The following is a 25,579-nucleotide window of genomic DNA, read 5'->3' as shown; positions in this document are numbered from 1 at the left end:
GCCTCCTTTCCCCATGTTTCTGGGGCAGACAGCAAAGGAAATGAGGTGTAAAACCCAGTAGGAGCTAGAACACAGCCTTGCTCAGCCTTGATGCCATGGGAGACAAAAAGGCCTGCCAGCAATCCCACTCACCAGCTGCTGTGTGGAAAATCCCAGAGTGGGCTGAGATTCAGAAAAAAGTACTAAAATCTGTCTTGGTGGGTGACAGGGGCCTTAACTAGGTCATCTCCTGAAGCAGGAGGCTGAGTAGAAGTGAAGCCAAGCTCAGAAGAGGAAATGCTGGAATGATCTCTCTTTGCTTCTATTCTATTTTGAAGTGGGTAGAATAGTTCAATGGATTTGAAAATGGAGTAGCAGCAGCAGCTCTCTTTCTCAGCACCCTCCTTCTAGGAGGGTTGTATCAGTTTGCAGAACAGTCACTTATTGTTCTTCCTCCCTGTCTTACAATGGGGGACCATCTGCATACAGCCAAAGCACAGTCAGTAGCACTTGCCACCACCGCCGGCCCACAGCAAGGGTGAAATCCAGGGAAGTACCTGCAAGAAATAAGATCACCCACCAACAAATATGTCTCCAGTTATGGTATTCCACAAAAGAGCACCATGGTCTGCTGTCATCTTACCCCACAGCACAGGGCCTGTAGCTGGCAGAGATGGGTCCCGCCCCAGCACAGTGGTGAGCTGGAGGGTAAAGAACAGCTGCCTAATCATAGCAAAAAGTCTCTTGCTCTCTTGGCTGGTTTCATTTCTCTATTCTGGCCTGAATCCAGGCTGGGATGGGGCTAGGACACTTCCTCACCCTGGTTTCTTGTCTAGCTGTTACACTGACTTCTCCTTTGCTTGGCTGGATGCTCATCTGCTGGCCACCCCTCAGAAGGAGCTTCTGTGCAGGCCAGCCCAGACTGTGCAAAAGAGGCAGTGAAGGCCCTAGCCTCACACGTGGGGAGTGGTGCAGCTTGTGCCAGCGTCTGTCACAAGGCAGGAAGAGTAGGAGTCAGACTCTCCCAAGTCTCAGGCCAGATCTCTTTCTGGCCACCATGGGTGCGTAGGCCGACATGTGGGATAGCAAAAGCTCTCCTTGGTAGAAGTAAGAAGAGTAGTTTGAGAAGGTCCCAAGTTTTCTTCTCAGGAAAGTAAAGCAATACTATTTCACAGCATTGTGAGAACGTTGCTGACGTTTCAAAGAGAAAAGAGGGTCCACTGTCAGGAGGGCCTTCAAGTTTCTATTATAGTCATGCAGTGCAGCAAAGAACTAGGAGGCACAATGCATTAACCCCGTGGTTATTTGTACTGTGTACAAGCTGCTGCTGTGCTTTCTGGAGTTCATAAATATTCACAGTGAGCTCTGGACAGATGGCAGCCAGTGATGTCTCTGGGGAGTCAGAAAGTCTCTTGAATCTTCACTGTAAGGAGCTGGTGTCTGTTTGAAACAGTGCTGGAAAGGGCTGTCCTTCTCACTGACAGCCTGTGCTATGGCCAAAGCACAGGCACGTGTGTCAGCTGGACCAGAGATGTCATCCCTGGGTGGAAGCTGAAGGATGTATGCTGAAATCTCCCTGGAAGGCTAACTGTGACTCCCTCACCACTGCTGAAGGAAACAGCAAGCTCTTTGGTGAAACCCATAGCCTGCAGAACCCAGAAAAACCTCCACTGATGGCTCTTGTGTAGACTGTCAAATGCTTGAATTCAAGCAAAGTTTTCTCCCTTGGCAGAGAAGGAGCAAAGCCACACTTGACCTCCAAAACACATCTCCATTTTCCCTCCTGCCCCAGCCCAAGCAGTTCCCAGGTTGGCTGCTGACAGGCTGTGCCTCCTGCCATGGCCACAGCCATAGTCCTTGCTCTCCTGGGCAGCTCCGCCTCACGTGTGCTGTGCTGCAAACTATATCCCCGGGGAATCCAAGGGAAGGAGCACTTGTTACCAGGAAAGACAGGTTTCTCCAATGACTTTTGAAAAGCCTCTGAGCCCCAGGAGTGGGCTAGGTTGAAGTAATGTGTTCCTGGAGCAGGAACATGACGGAAGTCAGGAGGAAAAACAGTTATGGAAATAATAACAACAGTGCAAATCAGAATAGGTGGGATTGAGCTCAACACAAAGACAGCACGTCAGCTGGAACAGGCATCTGTTTCCGTGGAAAAAGTCATCTGCTGCTGTGATGAGCCTGTGCCCTCCTTGCCTTTGGGGAGCTCTGAGGAGAAGGTGGCAGGAGGGGAGCAGAGGTGGCTCAGTGTGCTGGTGACCAAACCTCTCTCTCTGACCTAAAGGCAAAGATTGAAGCCTTGGTGTGCCTGCAGCAAAAACAAAGGGAGCTCTTTGCCTTTCTCACTGCTCCCAGACAACTTCAGCAATAACATTTGTGAACCTCTGGGACAAGCTGAGCCTCAGTGGGGTGAACATGTCAGCAGAAACCCTAAATGCTTTGCAGGAAATACATCAGGTTTGGCAGTAGGGACCACCTGTGGTTTTAAACAGGTCAGCCCCAAAATACAGCAGCTTGTGATGGCCCTAGGTTTGTGGCCTGCAGATCGATGGTCTGGAAATAGAGCTCCAAATATGAGAGGAAGCCTGTCTGCAGCCTGCTGCTGTGAAGTCAGCTTGGACTTGGAGAGCAATGCAGCTTGAATAACCAAATCCTGGACAGTGAATGGCTGTACCTTGCCTGCTGGCACCATTCATTCATGGCCCGTGGTGTCCCTGAACCTGGTCCAAAACCAGCGGGGTACTGGGGTCCCAGTGGCAGGTGCTCTCATGTGACACAACCTTCCTCTCTGCAAGCAGTGCAGTCCTCCACCACCAGCTTCTCACCTCTGGTGGATGTTCAACTGACCTGTCCACTCCCCGTGGGTGAGATTGTCCTGCAGGATATCAAGAGGCTGGTGGCAGTCCTCCTCTCCTGGGCTGCATTCTTGTCACTTGCACAGTGATGTTCAGGTCACAAAGAATCACTTAGACCTGCACCAAGCCCCCACTGGTGGGGGGCTGCCCCATAGAAGTACCACCTGAGCAGTGGGATGGCAGCTCAGCTCCTGGGACCTGTCAGCTCTGATGCATGCACCCTTGGCTGTAACAGCACCACCCTGCTGTGTTTTGGAGCCACATTGTTCACAAAAAAATGAGCATCCCCCAAGCAGTCCCAAGGTCCTAATGCTACTTGCCAAGGATTTCTGCTGGGCTGCAGCTTCCAGCCTGCACGAACATCAGCCCAGCTGGAGATCAAACAATATCCTTTAATAGGAACAGATGGGCACCCATTTCTAGCACTGGAAGAGAAGAGCATTCCCCACTCAGAGTTCACACACAGGCAGCATGAGGGCCACAGGGAGACAAGGATGCCCTGATTTGGAAGTGTCTTGCTCGACTCAGCTACTCAAAAGGTGGCTGTTTTCTGCACTTGGGCCAAGGGAGATTTTTTATTTAGAAGATTCCTTGCCTGCTCAGCATAGAGAGAAGTTGAAAGGCACCAGCCTGGGCTCCGGGCCTCTGCCAAATGTGACTTTGACCTACAGCAGATATGGGTGTTACCAGCCACTTGTCAGAGCCCTCTTGGTACAGGGGGGCTGCAGTTTGCTGGTGATGCCATTTATGGGGCTCCCACTATCACCCTGATTAGATAGCACTCGCCCAGTGCAGGGGCACCTCTCCCTCCTGGGCCTCACGGCATTGCCTTGCTCCTTGAAGGCCACTCTGGGGTCCTGTCAGGGGCAGTCCCCAGGAAGAGGTCTGCTCAAGCACTCACCAGTGTAAACAGGAGCTGCCTTTAAAAACGAGCTGAACAAACAGCCAAGCTGGAGGGCATCACTCCTGTTTCCATGAGAACAAGCCTGCCAGAGCAGCCCCACTCTCGTCTTGGCTTTCCATCCCTTTTTTCACCCTTTAAGGAGATTTCTCTCTGCCTCTTCCCTGCTTTTACCCTCTTTGCTTTTTGGGGCTCCTTTGGGTGGGCCCTCCCTGTGGTCCTTACTCTCTGCAACCACTCCTGCTGCCCCCAAGCCCTGCAAGCCTTTCTGGGGCAGCAAAGCCACATCCTGCCACCACCAGCATCCTAGGGTGTGGGACACAAGGAGTTCAACACTCTAAAATGGCAAAATTTTCAGGACAAAGCCCAGAACCCAAAACAAGGAGCTGGGAGGGTTGCAGACCAGGAATCAGCCACATCTGTTACAGGGCTTTATTGATGCCAACACCTGAGTTGGCACAAGGGGCTGCCCTGAGCCAGTTCAGAAGGTTATGTCCCTTTTTGTGCATTCACCACAATGGTGGGAGGTTACCTGTGGTGGGGACCAGGGTCTCCAGTTGTGAGTGGACCACAAGGCTCTTCACCTCTGATATCAAGCTTTTTACAGTCTTTTCCACTCCCCCCAAAAAAATCTGCAGGAATTTTCTACTTCTGCAGGAAAGGCAGCAGGGAAAGGAAAGGTTGATCTCTCTTGAGACCTTTGCACTTTATTTTTACTTTTGTTGTTGAAGTGGGTTTTTTTAATCTTGAGGAAGGAACACACTAAAAAGGGCATAAATAAAATCCAGCTAGTTGGGACAAAAATACTTGGTTGGAATCCTCACACAGGACTGAGTTTGTATGTGAGAGAGACACACAGCTAAGGGAGGATCCTGCATCTCAAGCCAGGATTATTTCTTCAATTTATTTTGTTCTATATTCCATCTGGAGAAGAAGAAGAGTGACCAGGTTAACCCTCACCTCCATAGAGGATGAGCAGGAAAGCAGAATACCATGTCTATGAGCTGCTTGGGTGACCCTGATCCCAGCCTTAGGAAAACTGCTTCTTCCTCTCTGTGAAATGGGGATAATGATGCTCTCCAAGGGCTGGGTAAAAGCCTGCATGATGCTTTGCTAAATGCAGCATCATACAAATGCAAAGTACTCGGCATTAAGTCTGGTATAAGCTGAAGATCTTGTTTTCTATTCCAAGCCAGAGTCTGGTGGTTCTTTGTTGTTGATACCCTCAAAGCCCAGCTCGGGATGTGTCCTTCCTCCTGGGTTAGCATAGTGTGTGTGTGTCCCAGGGTGTGGCAGGGTACTTTTCTTCCTTGGAAAGGGAATAAAATACTGCCAAGCTTTCAGCCCCTTCTAAAATATGCTTTAGCTGCATGCTTCATGCTGAGTGTAAGTGCTGTTGCTTAAAATAAACATATAAAATAAATATGTAAGTATTTAATTTTCTTGTCTGATCTTCCCACTGTGTCAGTGTGCCTTGAGAATAGTCCCTCACTACAGGTTACTTTTCTGAGAGGCTCACTACCAGATCCCCAAATACCTCCTACAACAGCTCGTTTGGTAGCTGCAGCCTCTCATCCACAGCCACAGTGTCCTGGGTGTCGGCATAAGTACGGGCTTGCTGTTGCGGCCAGCTTGCTGCTGCTGTCCACAATCACCTCTGCTGGCACTCCAGGGTTCTTCTCAGTGGGGTGGAAGGACAAGAAAGAACATGTTGAGAAACAGCAAATGGAGAATTATGTGCCAAGTTGAAAGATTAGTGGTTGGCTTATTACGCTTTCCCTTGAGCTCAGTATGAAGTAATGCTAAATGACCTGCACAAAAGCCAGAAGAGAGGATTAATAAAGGCTTAATGGTGGATGTTTGTGTTTGAGAGTGTCATGGGGCTGAGTGTGCCAGCAAAGAAAGAACTGTTTGCCCTCTCACTGGTACCCAGGTTCACAGAGTGCACCAGGTTGGAAGGGACCCTTAAAGGTCATCTTGTCCAACCCCCCTGCAGTCAGAAGGGACACCTCCAACTAGATCAGGCTGCCTAGAGACACATGAAGTCTGATCTTGAATGTCTCCGGGGATGGGGCCTCAACCACATCCCTAAGCAGCCTGTTCCAATATTTTACCACTCTCACTGTAAAGAACTTCCTCCTTATGTCCAATCTAAATCTACCCTGCTCCAGTTTCAAACCATTGCCCCTTGTCGTATTGCTACAAGCCCTTCTAAACAATTCTTCCCCAGCCTTTCTGCAGGTCCCTTTCAGATACTGAGGTGTAGTTATATCCACTGGCATATGCTTCTTAGTACCTTAAAATTGTTTTCCTGTACTTCTTAGTTTTATGAGTCTTAATAACTGCTCACATGCCCACTCAGTATCAAGTAGCTCTTGGGTTTAGAAATGTATTTCACTGTTTCTCTAAATCTTCTTGTTATGTTTATTCCAAATCCCTTTTAAGTAATCTAATATGTGATTTTTGGTGGTCCCTGCTCAGGGCTGGCTTTAACTGGAGGTGAATAAACTGAGCTGAAATGCATGTCAGTTTGGAATTTAAACAAGCTCTATGCAAGATACTGGCTCACAAGAGAAGTTGTTTTTTGTGGTTCTTGAGCTAAGTTGTATGAAAAACCTCAACACATGGCCACATCAATGATAAATTAAATGGAAATGAGCATGAGAGGACAGTGTACAGGTACCCCAGGAAAGTAATGGCTGTAATGCCATGTAGGCTAAAAACCAAGATATGTCATTGCTGCCTTTGACACTGACTATATAAAGTGCTTGGAAAAGATGCACTGGCTGTCTGCTGTCGTTTGCCTCTTCATGGGCTAGAATAGAATAGAATAGAATAGAATAGAATAGAATTAACCAGGTTGGGTGGGAAAAGACCTTTGAGATTACCCACTGCTTGATGTCATTTCTCATAAATACTGCTTGATCCTTCATTCCTTATGAAGAAAAACAAAATACAATTTTTTCTGCTTTTGAAGCTGGTTTGTATTAGATGCAAAGGTCTTCATGAGTGTCATGCCCAAGCACCAGGGACACGCAAATCAATTCCACAGCACTTTGAAGGGAGCAGAAGGGGATTGTGGGATGAGGTGCTCAGCCTCTGGAGACATCCTGGTCCCCCCCACAAAGAGAGGAGAGGCACGTGGTATCTTACCAACAATGGGCTGTGGCATCAGGCAGTGATGCTCTTACTCAGGTGAGCCCAAGGCTGCACCACAAAACAGGCCTGTGAGAGGGCACAAGTGACCACCAGCAGAAAATGCTGCTGAGCATCTGCAGCCGGCAGTGGGAAAAAAGGCTGGATGCTCTAAGGTCAGCAGCTGGGGCCAGAATGACAATTCCCCACTGGGGCTGGGGCCTGAGTTTGTCCAAAATTTACGTTACAGCCAGGAAGCAAGGCACATGAATCAAGGCAGAGCACTGTGCTGCCGCAGAGACGCTCTCCCTCTGACATGCTCAGAGACCAGCTGCCCTTCAGCACACAGCAGAGACAGACATTTTCTGTACACTATTGAGGTTGTCCTCATCACTTTGTTTCACCTCATCAGTGACACAGGCTGGTACCCACAACCTGAGGCAGGCAGCTCCTTCCATGCTAAGCTGCATGGTCTCTGTCCTGCTGGCAAGTCTCTTTGCAAACCACAACATTCATTGCAAAAAAACCAACCAACCAACAAAAAAACCCATTAAAAACAAAATACCACCCCCCAAGAGGCCAAACCACCGAGTAACAAAACATTACAATAACAAAACCACAAAGCTTATGGGGTGCCATTCATTGAGAACCAGTCTGTACGGTCACCAGTGGCCAGGAGTGTTGGCCAGGACACAATCCTTTGGGACATCACTGCAGTGGGAAGGTGCAGCTTTCCCCAGCACTTACCATCTGCTGCTGGGATGGGACGTCACAAGAGTATTGTGGAGGGACCTTTTACCGTCCTTCTAGGATGCCATGAGAGACAATTTGGGCCAGGGATCAGCCTCTGAAGAACCATGGGCAAAAAGAGGATGTGCACACAGCATCTGGGGAGCATTGAGGCTGAGCACTGGAGGCAGCAGGGTACACTGTGGTGGTTGCACATGTCCATGCATGCCTGGCTTTGTGTTCCCTCTGCTCTGGCCTTCAGGACAGCTGTAAAAAAATCTTCAAGCCCCTCCTGAGGCTTTCAGCAGTGGGAAATAGCTAAGCTGGATTCTTTATGGCCCTTTGCATCCTTTAGGTAGGTGCAAGGCACTTCTGGAGCCCCACCAGACACCCTTCCATGGCAGCAGAGAGCTCCCCATACCACCCACCAGAAAGAGGAAAGGACGTGGTGCTGGCAGCAGCATGTTTCCTCGTCCCAGCAGGAGGCCAGAGGGGATGTCCCAGAGGCAGAAGGCACTTGGTCTATCTCCAGGGGAAAGAGCACCCTCAAAATGCACAATGACATTTTGCCTTAAAAACATGGCTTAAAAAAAAAAAAAAAGCCATGACTGTCCTGTAGTAAGGAGCTGATGCCATGAGCATTCCTGTCCATCACAGTCCTTTTCTCACACACATTTCCACAAGTATCTCTGCAGCCATCTCTCCGTGGACAAGTCCCAGCTCGAAGACTCTTACAGCAGCAATCCAATACAATGGTATCCCAATGCCCTTTGCTGAGGTCAGCCCACCTGTTGGGGAGTGTGGTCCCATGACTCTCCTGGTGTCCATCCCACTGGAGATCTCTCATCTGATGTCTATTCTGGAGATGTTCAGTCATTCCCAGCATGTCCCTTTGGATTGGCACTGCCAGCACGGGACAGCTCTCCAGCTTCCCTTGTAATTGCAGGCACGCTGTGCCCAGCAGCCTGGGAACATTGTCAGTCTGAGTGGTGATTAGTGATGATTCAAGGGATTTCACCACAGCCAGGGAGGCAGACCAGCCAGTTTCTGTGGGTGGACACAACCTGGCCCATGCTCACTGAAACACCAGTTTTCCTGCCTGACATGACTTCACCACCAAGTGCCCTAAAACCATAATGTTTGCCTCTTGCTGCTGTGGTTGGGTCCAACTTTGTCCCAGGACAGCTGGGCCAGTAAAGCAGGACAGGCTAAAGAACATGGCCTTTCAGGTGAGTTAGTTTACATATTTTCCAGTCATGATCAGCCATTGGCCAAACCCCACACCCACCTGGTTCTAAACACAGTGAGAAGCTGAGGTCTTTACAAAGGGCTGGGCCTTGGGCATGCATCTGTCAAATCAACCTTCATTTCTGATTTTATTCTGGATATGCATCATACAAAGTTCAAGGTTACTCATTCTGTATTTTTAGATGAAGCTTTTGCCATTCAGTAAAAACCAAAACATTCCCGTTTTTCTGTTACCTTTTCTCTCCATTTTCCCAGATGTTATGGATGAGACATTTTGACATTTTATATCCATATATATAGACACACATATATATTAAAATATACATATGTATGCATATATAAAAATATACATACACACACATATATATGTATGGTTTCTCATAGTCTTACTCACTGGCTGGAGTAGGAAAACAGAAACCTTTAGTAAGTATGGACGTATCTCTGTTTATTTTTACTCTGTCTGGTAACGCAGATTTTCCCCATTAATTGTCAATCCCAGTCTGAGCCACCACTGACAATTTAATTCCTAGATGTAGCGGACATGGCTTCTCACCTGGTGCACTCAATCTGGCTCTGTGCAGCATTAGGGCAAAAAAAAAGAGATGGTCTTTCAAAAGGCAGGGGATAGCCAGTATCTGCACATCCAAACAGCTCTGCAGCCCAAAGGCAGCCTTCACCCTTCATAGGCTTTTCCTATGCAGCAGCTGGCAGCTCACAGACAGTGGGGCAGAGGTGCTGTGAGGCTGGGAACCCAGGGCAGGTGGTCTGGGCCTCAAAACAGAGCTGGGCAGGAGCTTGCATAATTTACGTACAAGAAACACGTCAGAGGCAGGGGAAGAGAATCAAGCAACACAAGACACCTGGTTCTGATTAGCCTCTCATCTCAACATCCTAGGCTGTAGGGTGCCCTTCTCCATCACTGATCTTGACTGCCCCTTCACTGAGGACAAATAAACCCAGCAAAGCCCCAGGACGGTGAAGTGCTTTGTCCCACTGGTGGTGGGCAGGAGCAAATGCCTGCCCCAGCTACTGCCAGCTTTGTAACTGCAGTTTCTGGGGAGGTGAGAAGGCAGGCTAGCCGGAGGAACACAGAGCAGTTAAATGAGCCTGTTGGCCTGCTGGCTCCCCAGGGGAAAGAGCAAAGCAAGCAGGAGATGAAAAGGCCTTGATGCTGTCTCTGTTCCCAGCAGAGTGCCCTGCCCACCACACTACTGCATTTTTTGTGTGTGAGTGGGTGGGTGGAGCAAAAAAACAAAAAAGAAGTCCCTGTAACAGTGCTGCTCAACTTATTCCACATTGCGCAAAAGTATGGCAAGGATCATCTGAGGACAGGCTGGAGCCTAAGCCTCCTCCCTCCGAGGTGCATGCTGGAGACATTAGGCAACAGCACCTTCCTTTTTCTTCTTGGCCTAGTGATGGATTAATTATGTTGGGCAAAAAAGAAATGCTGGAGGAAAGCATTGCCCTGGCCTCAGCTGTGACTGGGGCTGAGCTGAGCCAGGCTGAGCCAAGTGAGGATCCCCAGCAGAGCACAGGACTCAGTAGCAGCTTTCCCCACCCTAAGCGGGGCTCTCACCAGGCATCCAGCAGATAAAAACACCTTGCTCCACACTGCTTTCATGAGGATTCACACTTTTTGGTCACCTTGTCCCAGAACAGTGGAGCCTCCTTGGAGACCCTGGACCTCCTCATGAAGCTGCTGCCCTGTCCCTTTACTTGGCTGTGGGCACAAGGAGGAATGCAGGAAGCTTGACCACTTCACTCAGGCCTGGGAGCATCCCACAGCATGGGAGGGTGCCCAGAGTTGATGTCATAATGCTGATTCTACCACTATCCTCTGTGTGGCTGAGTCCACAAGTGGGTAAAAGACCACAAATAGTTTTCCAGTAGAAGGCATGAAAGTGGAATAAGGACCATTTATGGGCAGTCTACTGCCAGAATGCCTAATGTGAGAGGCAAATGGTTTCCCAGGCAGCTCGATTTCCTGAATAAGAACCTTGGGGTCCCAGCAGGCAACAAGCTGCCTGTGCCAGAGTGTGCAGAAAGGGAAGGGGACTGGGCTGGTTGCTGCCGGCACAGGCACTGCACACAGGCCAGGGCTGGGCAGCTGCTCTCCTGAGGAAAGCAGAAATGTGCAGAAGAAAAAGACAAAGACAAGAAGAAATTCACCCAGAAAATGTTCCAAGAAAGGTGCATGCATTGAGTGGCAAGCCAGCAGCTGACGGACAGCACGACAGCCTATGGGAGCAGGGCATGCGGAGGCAGTGAAAGAGGACAACACAAGACTGGCATTACAGCTGGCAGAACTTGGCTCTTCTCCCTGGCAGGGGGAGAGCAGCCACCATCTCTGCTCCCAAATCTCAGCTGAAACATGGTAAAGCACATGTCTAGGCTGCTTAGCCTGCACGGCCCAAAGGGCTTTCCGGCCCCTCTCCTCCCCCAGCCTGCGCCAACCCATGGTCAGCACCTTTTAGGCCAACAGAGGAGCTGGTGCACTGCTCCAGGTTTGGTGAGGAATGATGCCTTCACCACTGGGTGTGATGCAGAGCATGGACTCACCCTTCCAGCAGGCTCTGCTGGCCACTCCACCTCCCACGACCTTTGCAAAGCTACATGTGGCTCTGTCAGCAGGGCTAATTACAGTTCCCCTGTATAAAACACAGCAGTGACTGACACCCTCCCTCTCCTCCCCTCAGTTTGAGGCCAAGGCACTCCTGACCCACAGCAGCGTGCCATTGCCCAGCACAATTTCAGGTGTCCGAGGCACATGCAGGGGTTTGCTACCTACAACCTACTTCCTATGGCCATGGTACCTGAGGGGCCCACAACAGGAACCCAATGGTGAGTAATGCTGAGAATCAAACCAAAGCTTTTAGGGTGAGAGGGTGGGAGGTTGCGTTTCTCTCTCGATCACAGGTTTTTACCAAGTCCCAGCTGGGGTAGGTCTGTGTGTCCAGCTTTTTGCCATGACATATTCATTTTCTGGACTATTTTCAATTGCTTTGTAGAAGCCGAAACAAAAGCACAGTTGTGTTATTCCTCATGGCAGCAACAGGAGGGAACACAGCAAAGGTGGTGGGTGGGAAAGAAGACAAATTAAAAAGAAATATTTTCTACTTGGATGCAAGCATTAAAGACTAGCTTGCTGCTATGACTATAACGTTTTAGCCAGCTACATATTCCGTGTAGGGACCCAGAGGCTAAACTGAGACAACTAGATGAGGCAGCTCTGATGGACACAGGAGAAACAAGATGCATAGAGAGAAAGATGTTTTTATTAGTCCAGCTGGTATAGCTAAAAAAAAAAGACAAGTTTTCAGGCATGTCCTTCCATTAGATAATTGTTGTGAGTGCAATAATGACATTGTGTTGAGGAGAGGCACCACTAAATGAACACCCTCTGATTACAAGATGCAGCATCAGCTATTTGCCAAGCGTCTGTGAACACTGACACAAAGCACAGCAGGGGGGAATCTACAGAATATACAGAACCAACTGGTTGTCTCTTGCACCATGTTCTCTTCCCCGCTCCCACAATCCTCACACAGAAAAATCCCTGTGCTGATTAACTCAAAGACAGGAGCATCAGCCAGCACAGAACAAAACTCCTACATGTGATCTCCCCTCCCCAACTCACTAAAATTTGAATCACATAGAAAGATATATTTAAAAAAAATAATCTCATCTGAGATGTTCACTCAGCCTTTCCCTCACCAAAATGTAATTATCTTACCCGAATTGGAGTCATCACTTTGGCTAAGTGACAGCCTGCAATCACAGCCTTAGAAATATCACAGCCTTTACAAAAGAAAGCTTCAGTTTTCTACACAAACCTATATAAAGCTGCAGGCTGTGAAGCTATGCATCAACCTTTCAGCTCACTCCCTCTTTAAGACAGGTTCTAGCAGTAGGTAGAGCTACTGAGCAGGTGCTACTGGCTTCCCACCTTGCATGAGCTGCAAAAGCTGTTGTTACCAAGGCCCTAATGATCAATGCTTCTGGAAAATGTTCACTTGTAGGTTAATATTGTGATGCTTCCGCACACCAAGCACCTGTGTACACCAACTACAGCCATCCTGGAGAACAGACCTACTTGATACAACACTGTAAGCTCACACAAGCCAGACCCAGTTGGGGAAGAAACCCAACTACTTAGTATGTTTTAATTGAGGACACTGCTTGTTTTTAGGTTCATGGAACAACTGGTTCATGGGCCAAGAGTCAGGTGAAAGCAAGCTATGATTTCCTGTTAACTGGCAGCTTACAGCCTCCATCTCTTCCCTAGCACAGCTGGAATCACCTAGAGAGAAGCATGGGTTTAAGTTAAAGTTCACCTCACTCCTTAATCCCCAAAGGCAGACAAGGTGTTTATACAGACTCTCTCCCCATCTCTAAAGATGTGATCTCCTCCCCACAAACTGCCTTAGTGTTGGTATTATTATGGGCTGAAGCATGATCTCAGAGCATTGCCCTGCAGTCCCAGAAGGACCTGTCTGAAAACAGTAGTCTTTTGTACCAAGATCTGTCTGCCCTTCCTTGCAGGAGTCTGCCTGGCTTGCTTTAGTTAGGATAATGACAGTTTACAGCTGCCATGTACAAGTCAAAGCCTTGGAGGCAGGGCATGTTTGCAGTGACTCATGTTTTAGCACTAGTTCTCAAGTTTACAGCAACTAAAACCAAACTACAGCTTCACTTTTGACACTGCTTTAACCACACCTCAAGTAAACTGCAGCAGCAGTGACAAAGATGTGCCAGCAAACAAAGCAGTACATCCAGTATAACTAAGAAAACCAAGTCACTTAAACCTCAAAGACATTCAGTTAACACATTGAAGACATCTCAGGCCAAAACAATACTTTATTTTGTTTTCAGCAACATCTCAACCATCAAAAAAATAAACTCTAACACAGATGGATGGAAGACTTCTCTACAGTGTAACTAAGTGGGCTCTGACCCCAAGGGTTTGAACTGGAGTGACATTTTTATTATTCATCCAATAAGTTAGGAACCATGAGAACAAAGTGCTTTATTTCTGAGCTGGCATGAGGTCATCAATGGACTGGCCTTTTTCAAGGCGTTTTTCCATTTCAATGAGCAGCTTCACACCATCCACCACCATCTGCACCAGCTCCACCTCAGAGAAGCCAAGACGATCAGCATTGGAGACATCAAATACTCCTCCAACAGCAGCTGTGTCCACACCACCTGGAGCATAAAATGCAGTTAGTACACTGACCACAGACAGAGCAGGTGAATCTACCTTTCTTGCCTCACTAGCTTGAGGTAGGAACACAGCAAGAATGCTCTCTACAAGCTGCCACTGCTGCCTCACTCCTACATGTAGGGAGCTAAAGCTGCAGGTGACTGCCAACATGAACCACTGAGCATGCCACTAGGCCAGCTCCTTATTCTTTTAACCCACAGGCCATCTAACCTGTGGTGAGAAGTACACACCATGGCTATTTCCTAGGCAGAAGTTAATCAGGATTCTCATGTCTGCTTATAACAGAAACACCTGCAGCCAGGCCCACCTTCTCTGGTGCTCAGAATACCACACAAAAGGATGTATCTAGATATCCAGATACAGTAAGGTCTAAGCACAGCACTGGCATCCCCAACTCCAAAATATGGTTTTAAGGCTGGGCTCTCTTCCTGCTCTTTACAAGGGTACCTTTCCAGATGGTCTGACAGACACTGCCAGCCCAACACACGGCTCTGACTTTAGTCAAGCTTCTGCAGATGTCTTAGGGCAGCTTGGACTAGGACATCACTATCACTTCTCACCTGTGCCTCGTTTCTGCAGCCGAAGCCTCTTGAGGACTTCTCCAAACTTCTCATGCTTCCCAAGGTTTGGTAGCTTGATATGCACACCAGCACGGAGCCCCGTTCCAAGGTTAGATGGACAGGTCAGGATGTAGCCCAAGTGTGAATTCCACATGAATTCATGGTTTTTGGCCTTGAAGAGATTTTCTATCTATAAATAAAGACAGAATGGATGTTTAGAGGCTGCTCTCTGCCCTGAAGGATCCAGGTCATCCATTAGTGCTCATTTACAGCTTCAGTTACATAGCAACAGCCACAACAGTTTGAAGTTAACGTCAGTCACTAAGCCCTTTCCATTTGGAAGAAAGGGCCACCAACATGGGGCTTTTAAAGCCTTAACCTTGCTCCTAGCAGTGAGACAGGCCAAGTTTAAGCTACACTATGAGTAAGTCACTATCTGTTGGGAAGCTTAATTTAACAGATGTGCCCAAGAGACATATGCTAGTATTAGGGAAGAACCTGGTTCACATCAAAACTGAAAAAAAACTTTCAGTCTATAAACTTCAGTCCAGCTTTGCCACACTCAACCAATTTCGCTTCCCACCCAGGGCATCTCAATGCTTGAGTTACAAAGTCACACAGAAAGCCTTTAAGTACAGTTCAGACACCTGGATAAGGGTGCCATATCAGAGAACACATTTTAGATTTCATAGTCACAATGCTTTGCCAGTGTAGTAGGTGCTTCAGAGCCCTCAGCTCTGGACTTCCATCAGGATGTTCTCTGAGACCCCAGCTATGAAGCACCACCAGGGAGGATTTTGGAGGAGGCTTAAAGAATTGGCATCCTCAGCTCTAACCAGAGAAACACAAACCATTTACTCCTACAGCTCAGGCAATATTGATTTACCTGTGTTAGTCCAGTACAGAAGCGGGTAAATACTTCCTTCATGTTGCCACCTTTCTGCATGGAAATAACTCTAAGGTGATCTTCCTCATTGATCCAGACAAGAAAGGTCTTGTTATCATTGTGCCTAGGAAGCAAGGCAAACAACTTATTTATCCCACCTGGTATTTTCAAGATAATTGCAACAGCACCAAATTATCACCACTGTAGGTTTCATTCAGAAGGCTCACTTAGTTGCTTCTTCAAAGACATTAATCTTACTCCTCCTATCCATGCAGGACCTGACAGAGTTAAGCTTGTGGTTTTCACCCTGCTATATTCAAGAGGTACTTTGAATTTGCCTTTATGTAAAGAGGTCAGAATGAGCAATAGCGTGACAGTATCAAACTCTAAAATCTAGCCATGCTGCAGAGGGATGATCAGTATAGACTTTGCAGCAGCCTTGTACAGTGATATTCATAATGGCACTATGCTGACAATGTCTAACAAAGCCTTTTGAGAATTTTGTCCAATTCTGTCAAACTATTTTTTCCCCCAACAATGGGGAACTAAGTTGAGTTTTTACTATTAAGTTTAGATTTGGGCTCTTCAGAGATGCTATAAAAACCTCCGAACACCCATGGTCCCCTCCTGCCCTAGCTTACAGCTGGCAGCAAGTGCTATCATCAATATTTATTACACTTATTAATTTCTCCACTTGATTAGGATCAAAAATTAACTAGAATGAGGAAAGTTATTTATGCAGACAACACTGGGAATTTACACTTCAGGTTTGTAGATTAGTCATGCTCAGATGACAGTGCTATCTTGAGCTGGCAATCTGCAGGTAGATGATGCAATCTTAAAGGTGACCTACAGAAAAAGCATGCTTCCTCTGGGCTGCAATAAGGCACCTGCAGTAATAAGATTGGAGCATTCCAGCTGATAAAAACCTAGCCACTGGCTTACAAGGGAGCAAGTTAATTATGCTGCAGAAGCTCCTGAGATGTAGAGTTTTATGTAGGTGACCTACATCTGACAAGAAGAGTCCTTCCTTTTCACACTTCTCCATCAGTCAACTCATGTCACCAAGCCTCTAAGGGCAGGAGAGGAAATCCTATCTCTGGAACAGGTAAAGCCATACTAGCCCAACATCAGTGAGTTTCTGCAAACAGAAGTGATGAGACAAGGCATCCAGTCTGAGGAAAGCCAACACTAAGGTTTCTTACAAGTTACTCTAAGCTGTTCAGACATGAGCTGAATGCAGTGGCACATCTACTACTTTAGAAGTGATTTACTTTTAATAAGCTGATTCAATTCAATTGTCGGTGCTGAATGGGGAAGCTCTCGTTACAGGCTAGCCAAGCTGCCTCGCTCCTACCAGCTCTGTGTGGTGCATAGTAACACTTGTCCAAATTCTGCTGGTTTAGATATGACTTCCCCAGAGGATACCACTCAACTTTCTCATGAGATTCAGTAATATGAGTTCAGAAGCTGCCCTTTTGCCCAAAAGTATGACCTACAACTGCAATATTTTTCAGGGACTTTGTACAACTCCTCCCCTTCCAGGCATACTCACCAGATACCCCTGGCATCAGGCCAATCTCGTGCCATCCCAGATGCCAACAGAAGAGGAGAAACTGGCTTGTCAAACAAGAAGTGATCATCAATCAGCTGCTGCTGCTCTGCATCAGTCATGTTCCTCAGAGCATAGTACTTCCCCTTGAGATCACCTTCCAGACTACCCAGAGCTGAAAGAGAATCACTTTTAGGTTGGTACCCAAGATACTAAACAATCTCAGCATTTTAAAGACCACACGTGAAGTATGGCATCATCTGATCTACTGGGGATTGGCTCCTCCCTTACTTTCATCTGCAATGGCAATGCCTTTGCAGCATTACAGGACACAGGGCAGTATCAGATGATTTATCTGCACCTTCCAGACTTAGACAAGTAGCCTTTGTTCCTTTATAATATAGAATCCTTGCTGCTGCTCAACTGTAGAAGTGGAATGCTTTCTTCCATGGAAAATCAAGGTCAGGAATATAATAAGCAGTATTATTCTAATCAAGGACTGTTACCCTGACCTTGAGAGTTTTTGGTGCAGCTACACTGTCTTCAGAAATGCACCCTGAGTGTTTCCTCTCCTCTCACTTAATGGAGGTGAGAGGCAATAGAAAAAACCTGCAGCTGAAAAATTCCATTGAAAACTGGGCTTTAATCAATTGCATATCCAGAACAAGACTACACCTCTAAGCAACCTGAACATTAATGAAAGTCAATTAAGGGCAGCCACAAAATACTGCAGCCATGACTCAAGCCCTGAAGTTGCTACATACCTACTACATGTCAGGTTTGAGCCTTAATGAACCAGCCTCTTTCCCCACACACACAGAAAGCAGCTTTTAAGATCAGCAGAGGTCAACTTAATGCAGTCCAACTTCCCTCTGACATGTGCTCTTGCTCTCAGCTACAGACTGCAATGCTGAGACAGCTGTAATGTAATGAGCCTTTTTCAGGGAAGGCTCCATATTCAGACTGAGTCTTGATGAAGGCAGCTTTTGCCAACTGCCTCCATTTTCAAACTGCAAAGAACACTTTGTGCAAAGGAATTAAGCAGTTTCCCCAATGTACCCACCCAGTTGTCACTTTACCTTCAACAGAGAGCTTTTCAATAGCCCGCCTCTCTCCACGACTGCAGTGTGGGGGAAGGCAGTACCCACGGATGCTTCTACCAGTTCTGACACGGGAACTCAGCACGTAATTGGGATCCAGGTCATCACCTCCCTGCACGATTAGGAAACCAGTTACCAGGATACCTACCCTAAATAGTGCAGCTCCCATGCACTGAAGCAGGCACCTTAGACCTGAGATAATTACTACTTGGCCTGCAAGCCAGTGTCTTACTTGAGGACTATTTTCTTCACCATTAGCTCAAGTATCCATGTAACACAAACCCTTGTTTCAAGGCTAAGGCTACAAAGACAGGGATACCATCAGCTTCATGTCCATTTCAGACCATAGTCTGGGCTTCTATTACCCCTTTAGATCTGCAATCTAGAGGTGTCAGCACAAGGCAAATTTGTTTCACTAGGGGCTTACTCTTGCAAATGAGAATTATTCACTACTGTAAGCCATACTTTCAAGACAACCTATGGTGAGCCAATCAACATGGCACTAGGAATTTCTAGAGTCTACAGTAATATTTGAAATCCATGAAATGGGCAGAAATCCTTACTCCTAGCAGTAATATTTACTAGTTACTCTCTAGTATGACAGGTGAGATAGCAGGAAGTGGTAAGTTTTATGACAGTCCTTGACTCTTAGAACAGTGCTGCTTAGCTTGACTACTGCAGCCCAGTTCAAGGAAATGCATGCTGAATGTCTTCACCATGACCTGTGCTGCAACAGCACATGAAGCAAGCTCCTGCTGAGTGCCAGCTGCTTGGTTTTACCCAGACAAATATCCTGCAGCAGCAAGCTGATAAGTCTGACTGCACTGATCACAACTTGTGGACCTGTGCTGGTAAAGAGTGAGGGGACAGACTGAGCAATCAGTTTAGGCAGTTCCCCACAATTATACCCAGTTCTCAGACCAGTAGGCACCAGTAATTGATCAAAATTTATACCTGCAAGTTATCAGCATTCAGGTCAGTCTTGTGCTCATCAGTTGGTTTGTAGCCACCATGCCTGTCTTCAATAACTGGATCAAAGAGTTCCTTAAACACATCATAGGATTCTTCATCACCAGCTACGCATCCTACTGTCATTATGAAGGGATGGCCTGGAGTGGTAATAAAGTCAGAAGAGCTAAGTTTGGGTGATATTTGGCTGTACTCCAGCACAGCACTAACCAGGCAAGTTCTTTAGTGGTAAGTCTAGTCACTTAGAAGTGCATTCTTACATTAAAATATTTGGAGAGACCCTACATTTTACACTTCAGTTAGTAAAATGCAGTGCTATGGAGATCCATAGCTGTTGCCATTAAACCATGCTCACTTATCAAGCTTGGTTTAGGACAAGTTTGCATAGCATATCCAGTTTCACTAGCTAGTTTAGACCACCAGATAAAACTTTACATCTAAACAGTCATGCTTTGCTGTAAGCAAGCATGCTTTGCTTTCTGGTTCCTTCTGCTATAGACAGAGCTGTATTTCTGTAGTCTGCTCAAATACCACCTCCACAAGATTAGTTTCAAGTCACCATATTCAAAAGCACCAGTTACTTCAGCTGGCTCACACAAAACAGTCTCAATGCATTTTACCAGGATTATCAACCCCAGTCTGAATGACATCATCCAGGGTGAAGCCACTGGGCGTGACTCTGTCTCTCAGTTTCTTGTATAAATCCAGGGTTAGAACTTTGGCCATGTGGTTGTTGTGGGTGCTCAGGTCCGGGTACTCCTCATCAGGAGGCAGTCTCTGATTATTTAGTTGGGCCATTTTGATATTGCTAGAGTGAAAATAAATACTGTAATGTTAACACGTAAACACATCTGCTCCCCCTTTTTTCATAGAAGTGCTAGGAAACATCACATAACCAGTTTGGAATAGGAATAGACCAGAACAGCCAGACAAACCGACTTTTTTTTTCCCCCTGGTTGTGTTATAATTAGAATGCATTTGTGGGTTGCCTTTTCTTTTTCTTTTTTTTTTTTTTTTTCCTCCAAATGAAAGTATTTAGCAGAGCAGTTACATAATTGAAGTGTCTGGGAATTGATATGTCAGATCACAACAAGGAACACAGCTTGATAGAATAAGGCCTCTTTTAACACAGTCATGTGCTTAGAGCCATTTCTCAATGCTTTATGAGATTTGCCCCTCAGCAGCTCAAGAGCTTTGGGTGCCATTGTCAAGAAGCACTTCCAGTGAGGAGGGAGAACAGATCATTATGCACATCTAACGGTCCCCGGCTGTTACCTGGGTTGTCAACCCCAGTCTGGATGACATCATCCAGCGTAAATCCACTGGAAGTCTGTTTATCCCTCAACTTCTTGTACAGGTCCAGGGTCAGCACCTTGGCCATGTGATTGTTGTGAGCGCTCAGGTCAGGGTACTCATCAGCAGCAGAGTGCTTCATCTTCAGGAGGTTGTGGCTGTTTGAGAAGGGCATGTCTGACCCTACCGCAGTCACTAAGGGAGAAAGAGGGGAAGCCTATCACTGGGGGCTTGGCAGGCCTCCGAAGTGCCCGGGGGAAAGCCAGGCACCCAGGCAAGGTCACCTTGGCTGTTGTTCCACCCGTGCAATTGCACCCTTGTTGCTACACAACCTTCCACAAGAGCCGGGAAGGAAGAAGGAACAAAGTTCTTCACCTTCACCGGCCTCGTCCCGTCCTTCAACAGCCCAGCCGCAAAGGCAGGGGGGCTCTCCTCGCTCCTCCGGGGCGCCGCCCGGGGGAAGGGATGCGCCCAAGACCGTGCAGAGTGGCCGTGGCAAAGCCGGGCAGACGCCGCCAGCGGTTCTGGGGCGGGGGCAGCGGCCGAGCAGGCACGGGGCTGCCGGGGGAATAGGGTGGAAGAGGCTCGGCCCCATCGGGACCCCAGCCCTGGCGGCAGGTGAGCGGGGCGGTACCGCGATGCCGTCGACAAGCGGTTGCGGCTTCCCCCGCCGCTGCCGGGCGAGGGGGACCAGTCGCTCCCTAGCCTAAGGGCGAACACCGCCCGGCGGCTGTTCCCTGACTTGAGAGCGGAGGGAAGCATCCAACAAGCCATTATACAACAGACGGCTCCCTCGGGGGACCTGGCTGGGGCGAGCATATGTAACTACCCTGCTAAATACCGGGTTAATCTGGTTTTAGAGCGGGGCCCGCTCCAGCTGGGGGCAAGCCCGGTAAGCACCTGCGCCGCGCCCCAGTGGAGCTCCGCGCGACGTCCCCCGCCCGGCTGCGCGCCGGGCACCCCTGCCCCGCACTGCCCCGCACTGCCCCCCGCCGCACCCACGGACCCGTTCCCGCTCCTCAGCCGAACCGGTTCCATCCCACACAATGGAGAAGAAAAAAAAAAAAAGGTACATAACCGCCCCCCCCCAATGTCAAAATCCTATTTTAAAGCCGCAGGACGCTACGGCAGCCCTGGGACTTACCAAGGGCTTCGCAGGAAAAGCAAGGATCTCCACACCCACTGCCGCCCTAGCCTGAGTGGAGCCCTTGCGCTGCCGCCGCGCCTCTTTTATATAGAGCGCGACCCACCGCCCCATTGGCCGCTATTTATAGCCCATTCATTCCATTGGGCCAGGCGCAGGAGGGTGGTGCGAGCACCCTGTCGCTGGTCAGGCCCAGGCTTGCCGCCATTTTGCTTGACTTTGGGGAGCCTGGGGGGGTGTGGGAGAGTAAGGGGCGCGACCGGGTCCCTGGGGCTTTACTGACGCTGCAGACTGACAATAGCGGCCATTGTGGCTTCTTTAAGCACGTGTAATGGTGTGGAAAACCACTTACACATCCTATCAACCAAGGGTTGTGCATAGGTGGTAGTGCCATCGCTCACCAACACAGGCACATGGCCAGTTGCTGTCCAGAGAATCACACCTTCATTGAGGATTCAGTAACAGGTAGAATAATCCACCATCCTAAAAGAAAAGGCTTTGTAGAGCCAGGACCAGTATGCCCTGAATCACACAAATGATTAACTGCCCCCCCCCCCCCAGTTAACTGGACAACAGCAACTGACATGGCTGTGGGTCTGCCATTCAGCTCCCAGCACTCCAGGGTGGTGGCCTCGGCCTGCAGCGGAAGGGTCTGGGGCTTGGCTGGTGCCTCACATCCAGCACCTGCAAATTCATGGGTTCACTTGAGTCTGAAAGGCAGTAGGGTGGTTATGTAAAGTGCAGTGAGCCTCCTGATTGTGTCATATGCCAAAAAAGTCAAGCTTTATTGGAGAGTGGCTCATTTCTACTGAAGACAGAAGCTCACCTGAAATTGAAATGGCAACTTCCACTGGTGTCCTTGTAAGAATGTGCAGGATTCGTCCCAAAGCTAAGATGCAGGTGAGAATCCCATTGTTTGTAGAAATAAATGTACTGCAACATTACATTAATCACTATCTTGATCTGACTTTCCATCTATACATAACAGTTTATCTTTCTCTGATGTGTATTTCTCACAACAGAGCCCATGTTTATCCTCCTGTCCAAATGGAGTGTACTTACCCACGTGAATGTGCATCTAAGCTGCAGAGCTCCTTTGTTTGACAAAGGTGGTGAATGTCAGGAGACATCAGCCGAAACTCTTTCTTTGCCACAATTCTTTCAGCACCACAATCAGTACCCTCACCCCAACAATGAGAAGCGTGTGCATTTCACAGAACTGCTTAGGATTGTTTTTAATATACATATGGAGAAAATCATTACAAAATTAAAAGCACAGACTGTTTCAAATAAAAATGTGTTGTGTTGGCTGCCATCCAGATTTTCAAGTTATTCCAGGTCTGGTAGACTGAGATGCTGGGTATACAGATCTCCAGTAGAAGCCAAGGACTCAACATCTGTACAAGTCTGGTCTCTTACCTCTCATATCAAAGAACAAATCCTCTCTTTAGGTCTCCTCTGCCTTTTTAACCTCAAAAAATATTCCCTTATCTTTTACTAGTCTCAGACAAAGCTCATGCTTCAGAATAGTGTAAATTGCAAATAATGCCATTGTTAAGCAAGTATTAAATGAATGTAAGTGTAAAATTTTACTCAGAATCCTCAAAATAAATCTAACACTGCTGGATGACCTCAGTTGCACAGATCTGATGTGTTTTTTCATGTAAGACACTCAGGGTTTATTTTTTTCTTGCATCATACCACATTTTTGTGGTGCTTTTCTTCACAAAAAAATTAATAAAAGTGTATCATTTATTGCCACACAAACACAGAAGCAATCAGCTGTTCTGTATTATAATTGTTGTGTAGATTTGTGGAGTCAAGGTCACCTCTAAACTAAAACTGAAGGATCCATTGTATTCATTTGGTACAGTCTTTCCGTCCCAGCCTTGAAGAGCAGGGAATGCCAGCCATTATTACAAGATGATAGTCTCAATGTGCCATTCATTAAAGCACCTCTGACACAGACACCTCTTCTTCACAGAACTTTTTTATGGAAAGAAGACGTGGAAAGAAAGTCACAGGTGTGTAACAACCCAAATATATCCAATTTACATGTTTAATAAACTGTGCCCTCTGTTCCCTTTTTCTTACCACTACTTGACAAATTTCTAGCTTGCAGGAAGTCAGAGGTGTCCATTACCTCACTGTGTTTTATTCAGACAGCATTTTCAGATTTCCTGAAAGCTGTGTGTAAATTGGATCCTACCTTTGTTACAGCATCCCATGCCAGCTTCCCCAGTGACTTAATTATAGATGCTGTGCTGTGTGTCAACAGCCTCTGATCAACCATTTTATCTAGCTCATCTGCTGAGAGAACACTTTCTTTGGATAAGCCTGTATGGCCTGTTAGACTGTGATAAAGGCAGCAAAACTTACTTTCCATGCTGGGGTATCTTAGTTCATACTGACTTACACACTATGTTGCCGTTCTCCAGTCCAGGATGGAAAGGTGGGATAATTACTCCAGAGATCTCTGCAATGAGCTTTACCCATGAAGAATTAAGAGAAGTTAATCATGGGGCATGCAGCTAACTTCCTAAGAGGCTTAACTATAAATGTTGTGCAGCATAAAACTGCAAGAGGAGATGTACGCTGGCTAGTGAATGTGTATTCTGAAATTACCTGCATGAACGTAAGATGAACCTGAAGACTTAAGAGGATAAACATCTTGAAAATCTAGAATAATATTCCAGGAAACAGCATGGGAAAGTGGTTTGCTATCAACAACTAAATTGTTTCCAACTCCTAATTGACAAGTGAACAGTACTTGAAAATTAAACATAACATTCATGTATCAGCAGATTAAAGAAATTGGTTATAGCTGCATCTGTGCATTAGTTACCGTGCATCATCTGCACTTCTCATATGAAACTTCTCTTCCCATTTACATCTATTACTTAAAATATATTTGCCTAGTTATTATTCTTGGTGTACTTTTTCACACTGCTTAGGCGGTCTGTTGAGAATTGCTGATCATTTCCAGTGAGCTGAGTGCCTGTGGAAACTAGGAGTTGCTGAGTGTCTTGACCTTGCATACTAGTCAGGCCCACAGTGATCTGAACAGCAGTTCATCATAGGAAAAAAAAAAGACTTAAGAACATAAACAATGACAAATACAACCAATGACACCAAAAATGACAGGAAAAAATTGGAGTAGGTGCAAATATAAAGACACAGTAGAATGATTGCTAGTCAGAAAAACAGCTGAGTAGGAGTTCAGTTTAAGAAACCTCTGAAACTGCATACATTACATTTAGATTAGATGGAAGAGTTTCATAACTACATAACAAAGACTGCTGCAATTATGATATGGGCAGGTCAACAGCATCACAAAAAAATATGTCCTCACTGAAGGTAATAGACAAAAATTCCCTTACACATGATGGAATCACAGTATTTTTTTTAAATCACAAAATGTCAACTAAATGGCTCTAAGTTACTGTATTCTTGATTGTGGAAGGATGACTTTTTCTCCACTATTGTCCATTACAGGTTGCAAGTGAATACAGCACTGTGCAGAGCATTATCTGATTTAGCCAGGAACATTACCTGCACATCCAGGATGATTCACATGTTCTCTCTATGCCCATACCCATCCCATGCCAGATGGCCTGGGCTTGTTGCAAGCAGATGAGGTGATATACTCCTCCTTTGCTCCTCTGCCTCCTGGCTACATCCCCCAGCACTGGTGCATTCAGGGCTCTCCAGTCATAGACTAGACTAGACTAGACTAGACTAGACTAAAATAGAATAGAATAGAATCAACAGCGTTAGAAAAGACCTCAAAGATCATCAAGTCCAACCTGTCCTGAACATGAGACAGAAGTAGGAGTTAGTACCATGCTATTTGGGGTTTAGATAACAATTCTGCTGTTCCTTAGCCCACATTGTGGTTTCTCCTACAGCCTCATGAAACCCATGTGATAAATTTGGTCAGCCTTGAGCTGCCTTTCCCTGGAGCAGGCTGCCCTGGGGGAGGGCAGGTAGAGCTTTCCGGAAGC

The 25,579-nt window shown here is 47.0% G+C and overlaps 1 protein-coding gene across 3 annotated transcripts; it reads right to left on the bottom strand.

The window, feature by feature from the left end:
- Positions 1 to 13,686: 13,686 nt before the first annotated feature.
- Positions 13,687 to 21,657, bottom strand: CKB (creatine kinase B). 3 transcript variants are annotated; one of them, XM_009904910.2, is made up of 8 exons: positions 21,576 to 21,657; positions 20,414 to 20,626; positions 19,124 to 19,278; positions 18,149 to 18,281; positions 17,073 to 17,244; positions 15,518 to 15,641; positions 14,632 to 14,821; positions 13,687 to 14,052 (listed from the first exon to the last, which is right to left on the bottom strand). In XM_009904910.2, the coding sequence occupies exons 2-8, from the start codon at positions 20,604 to 20,606 to the stop codon at positions 13,874 to 13,876; spliced, it is 1,146 nt and encodes a 381-aa protein (XP_009903212.1). In that variant the 5' UTR covers positions 20,607 to 20,626; positions 21,576 to 21,657; the 3' UTR covers positions 13,687 to 13,873. The 3 variants fall into 3 exon arrangements, with proteins under 3 accessions (XP_009903212.1, XP_009903220.1, XP_054017768.1); XM_009904918.2 differs by lacking the exon at positions 20,414 to 20,626 and adding an exon at positions 19,759 to 19,946; XM_054161793.1 differs by having other exon boundaries at positions 20,414 to 20,589; positions 21,576 to 21,649.
- Positions 21,658 to 25,579: the final 3,922 nt, after the last annotated feature.

Source organism: Dryobates pubescens, chromosome 5, assembly GCF_014839835.1.
Source record: "Dryobates pubescens isolate bDryPub1 chromosome 5, bDryPub1.pri, whole genome shotgun sequence".
Classification (NCBI taxonomy): domain Eukaryota; kingdom Metazoa; phylum Chordata; class Aves; order Piciformes; family Picidae; genus Dryobates; species Dryobates pubescens.
Note: the sequence above shows the minus strand (reverse complement) of the source record. Positions and strands in the feature narration are given on the sequence as shown.

Excerpts from the sequence above, each read along its gene's own strand:
- CKB (XM_009904910.2), bottom strand. The coding sequence starts at position 20,606 with ATGCCCTTCTCAAACAGCCACAACCTCCTGAAGATGAAGCACTCTGCT. Across the intron at positions 17,245-18,148 it reads TGAAAAGCTCTCTGTTGAAG|CTCTGGGTAGTCTGGAAGGT; the intron begins GTAAAGTGACAA and ends ATTCTCTTTCAG. Across the intron at positions 14,822-15,517 it reads TCTGTACTGGACTAACACAG|ATAGAAAATCTCTTCAAGGC; the intron begins GTAAATCAATAT and ends CTTTATTTATAG.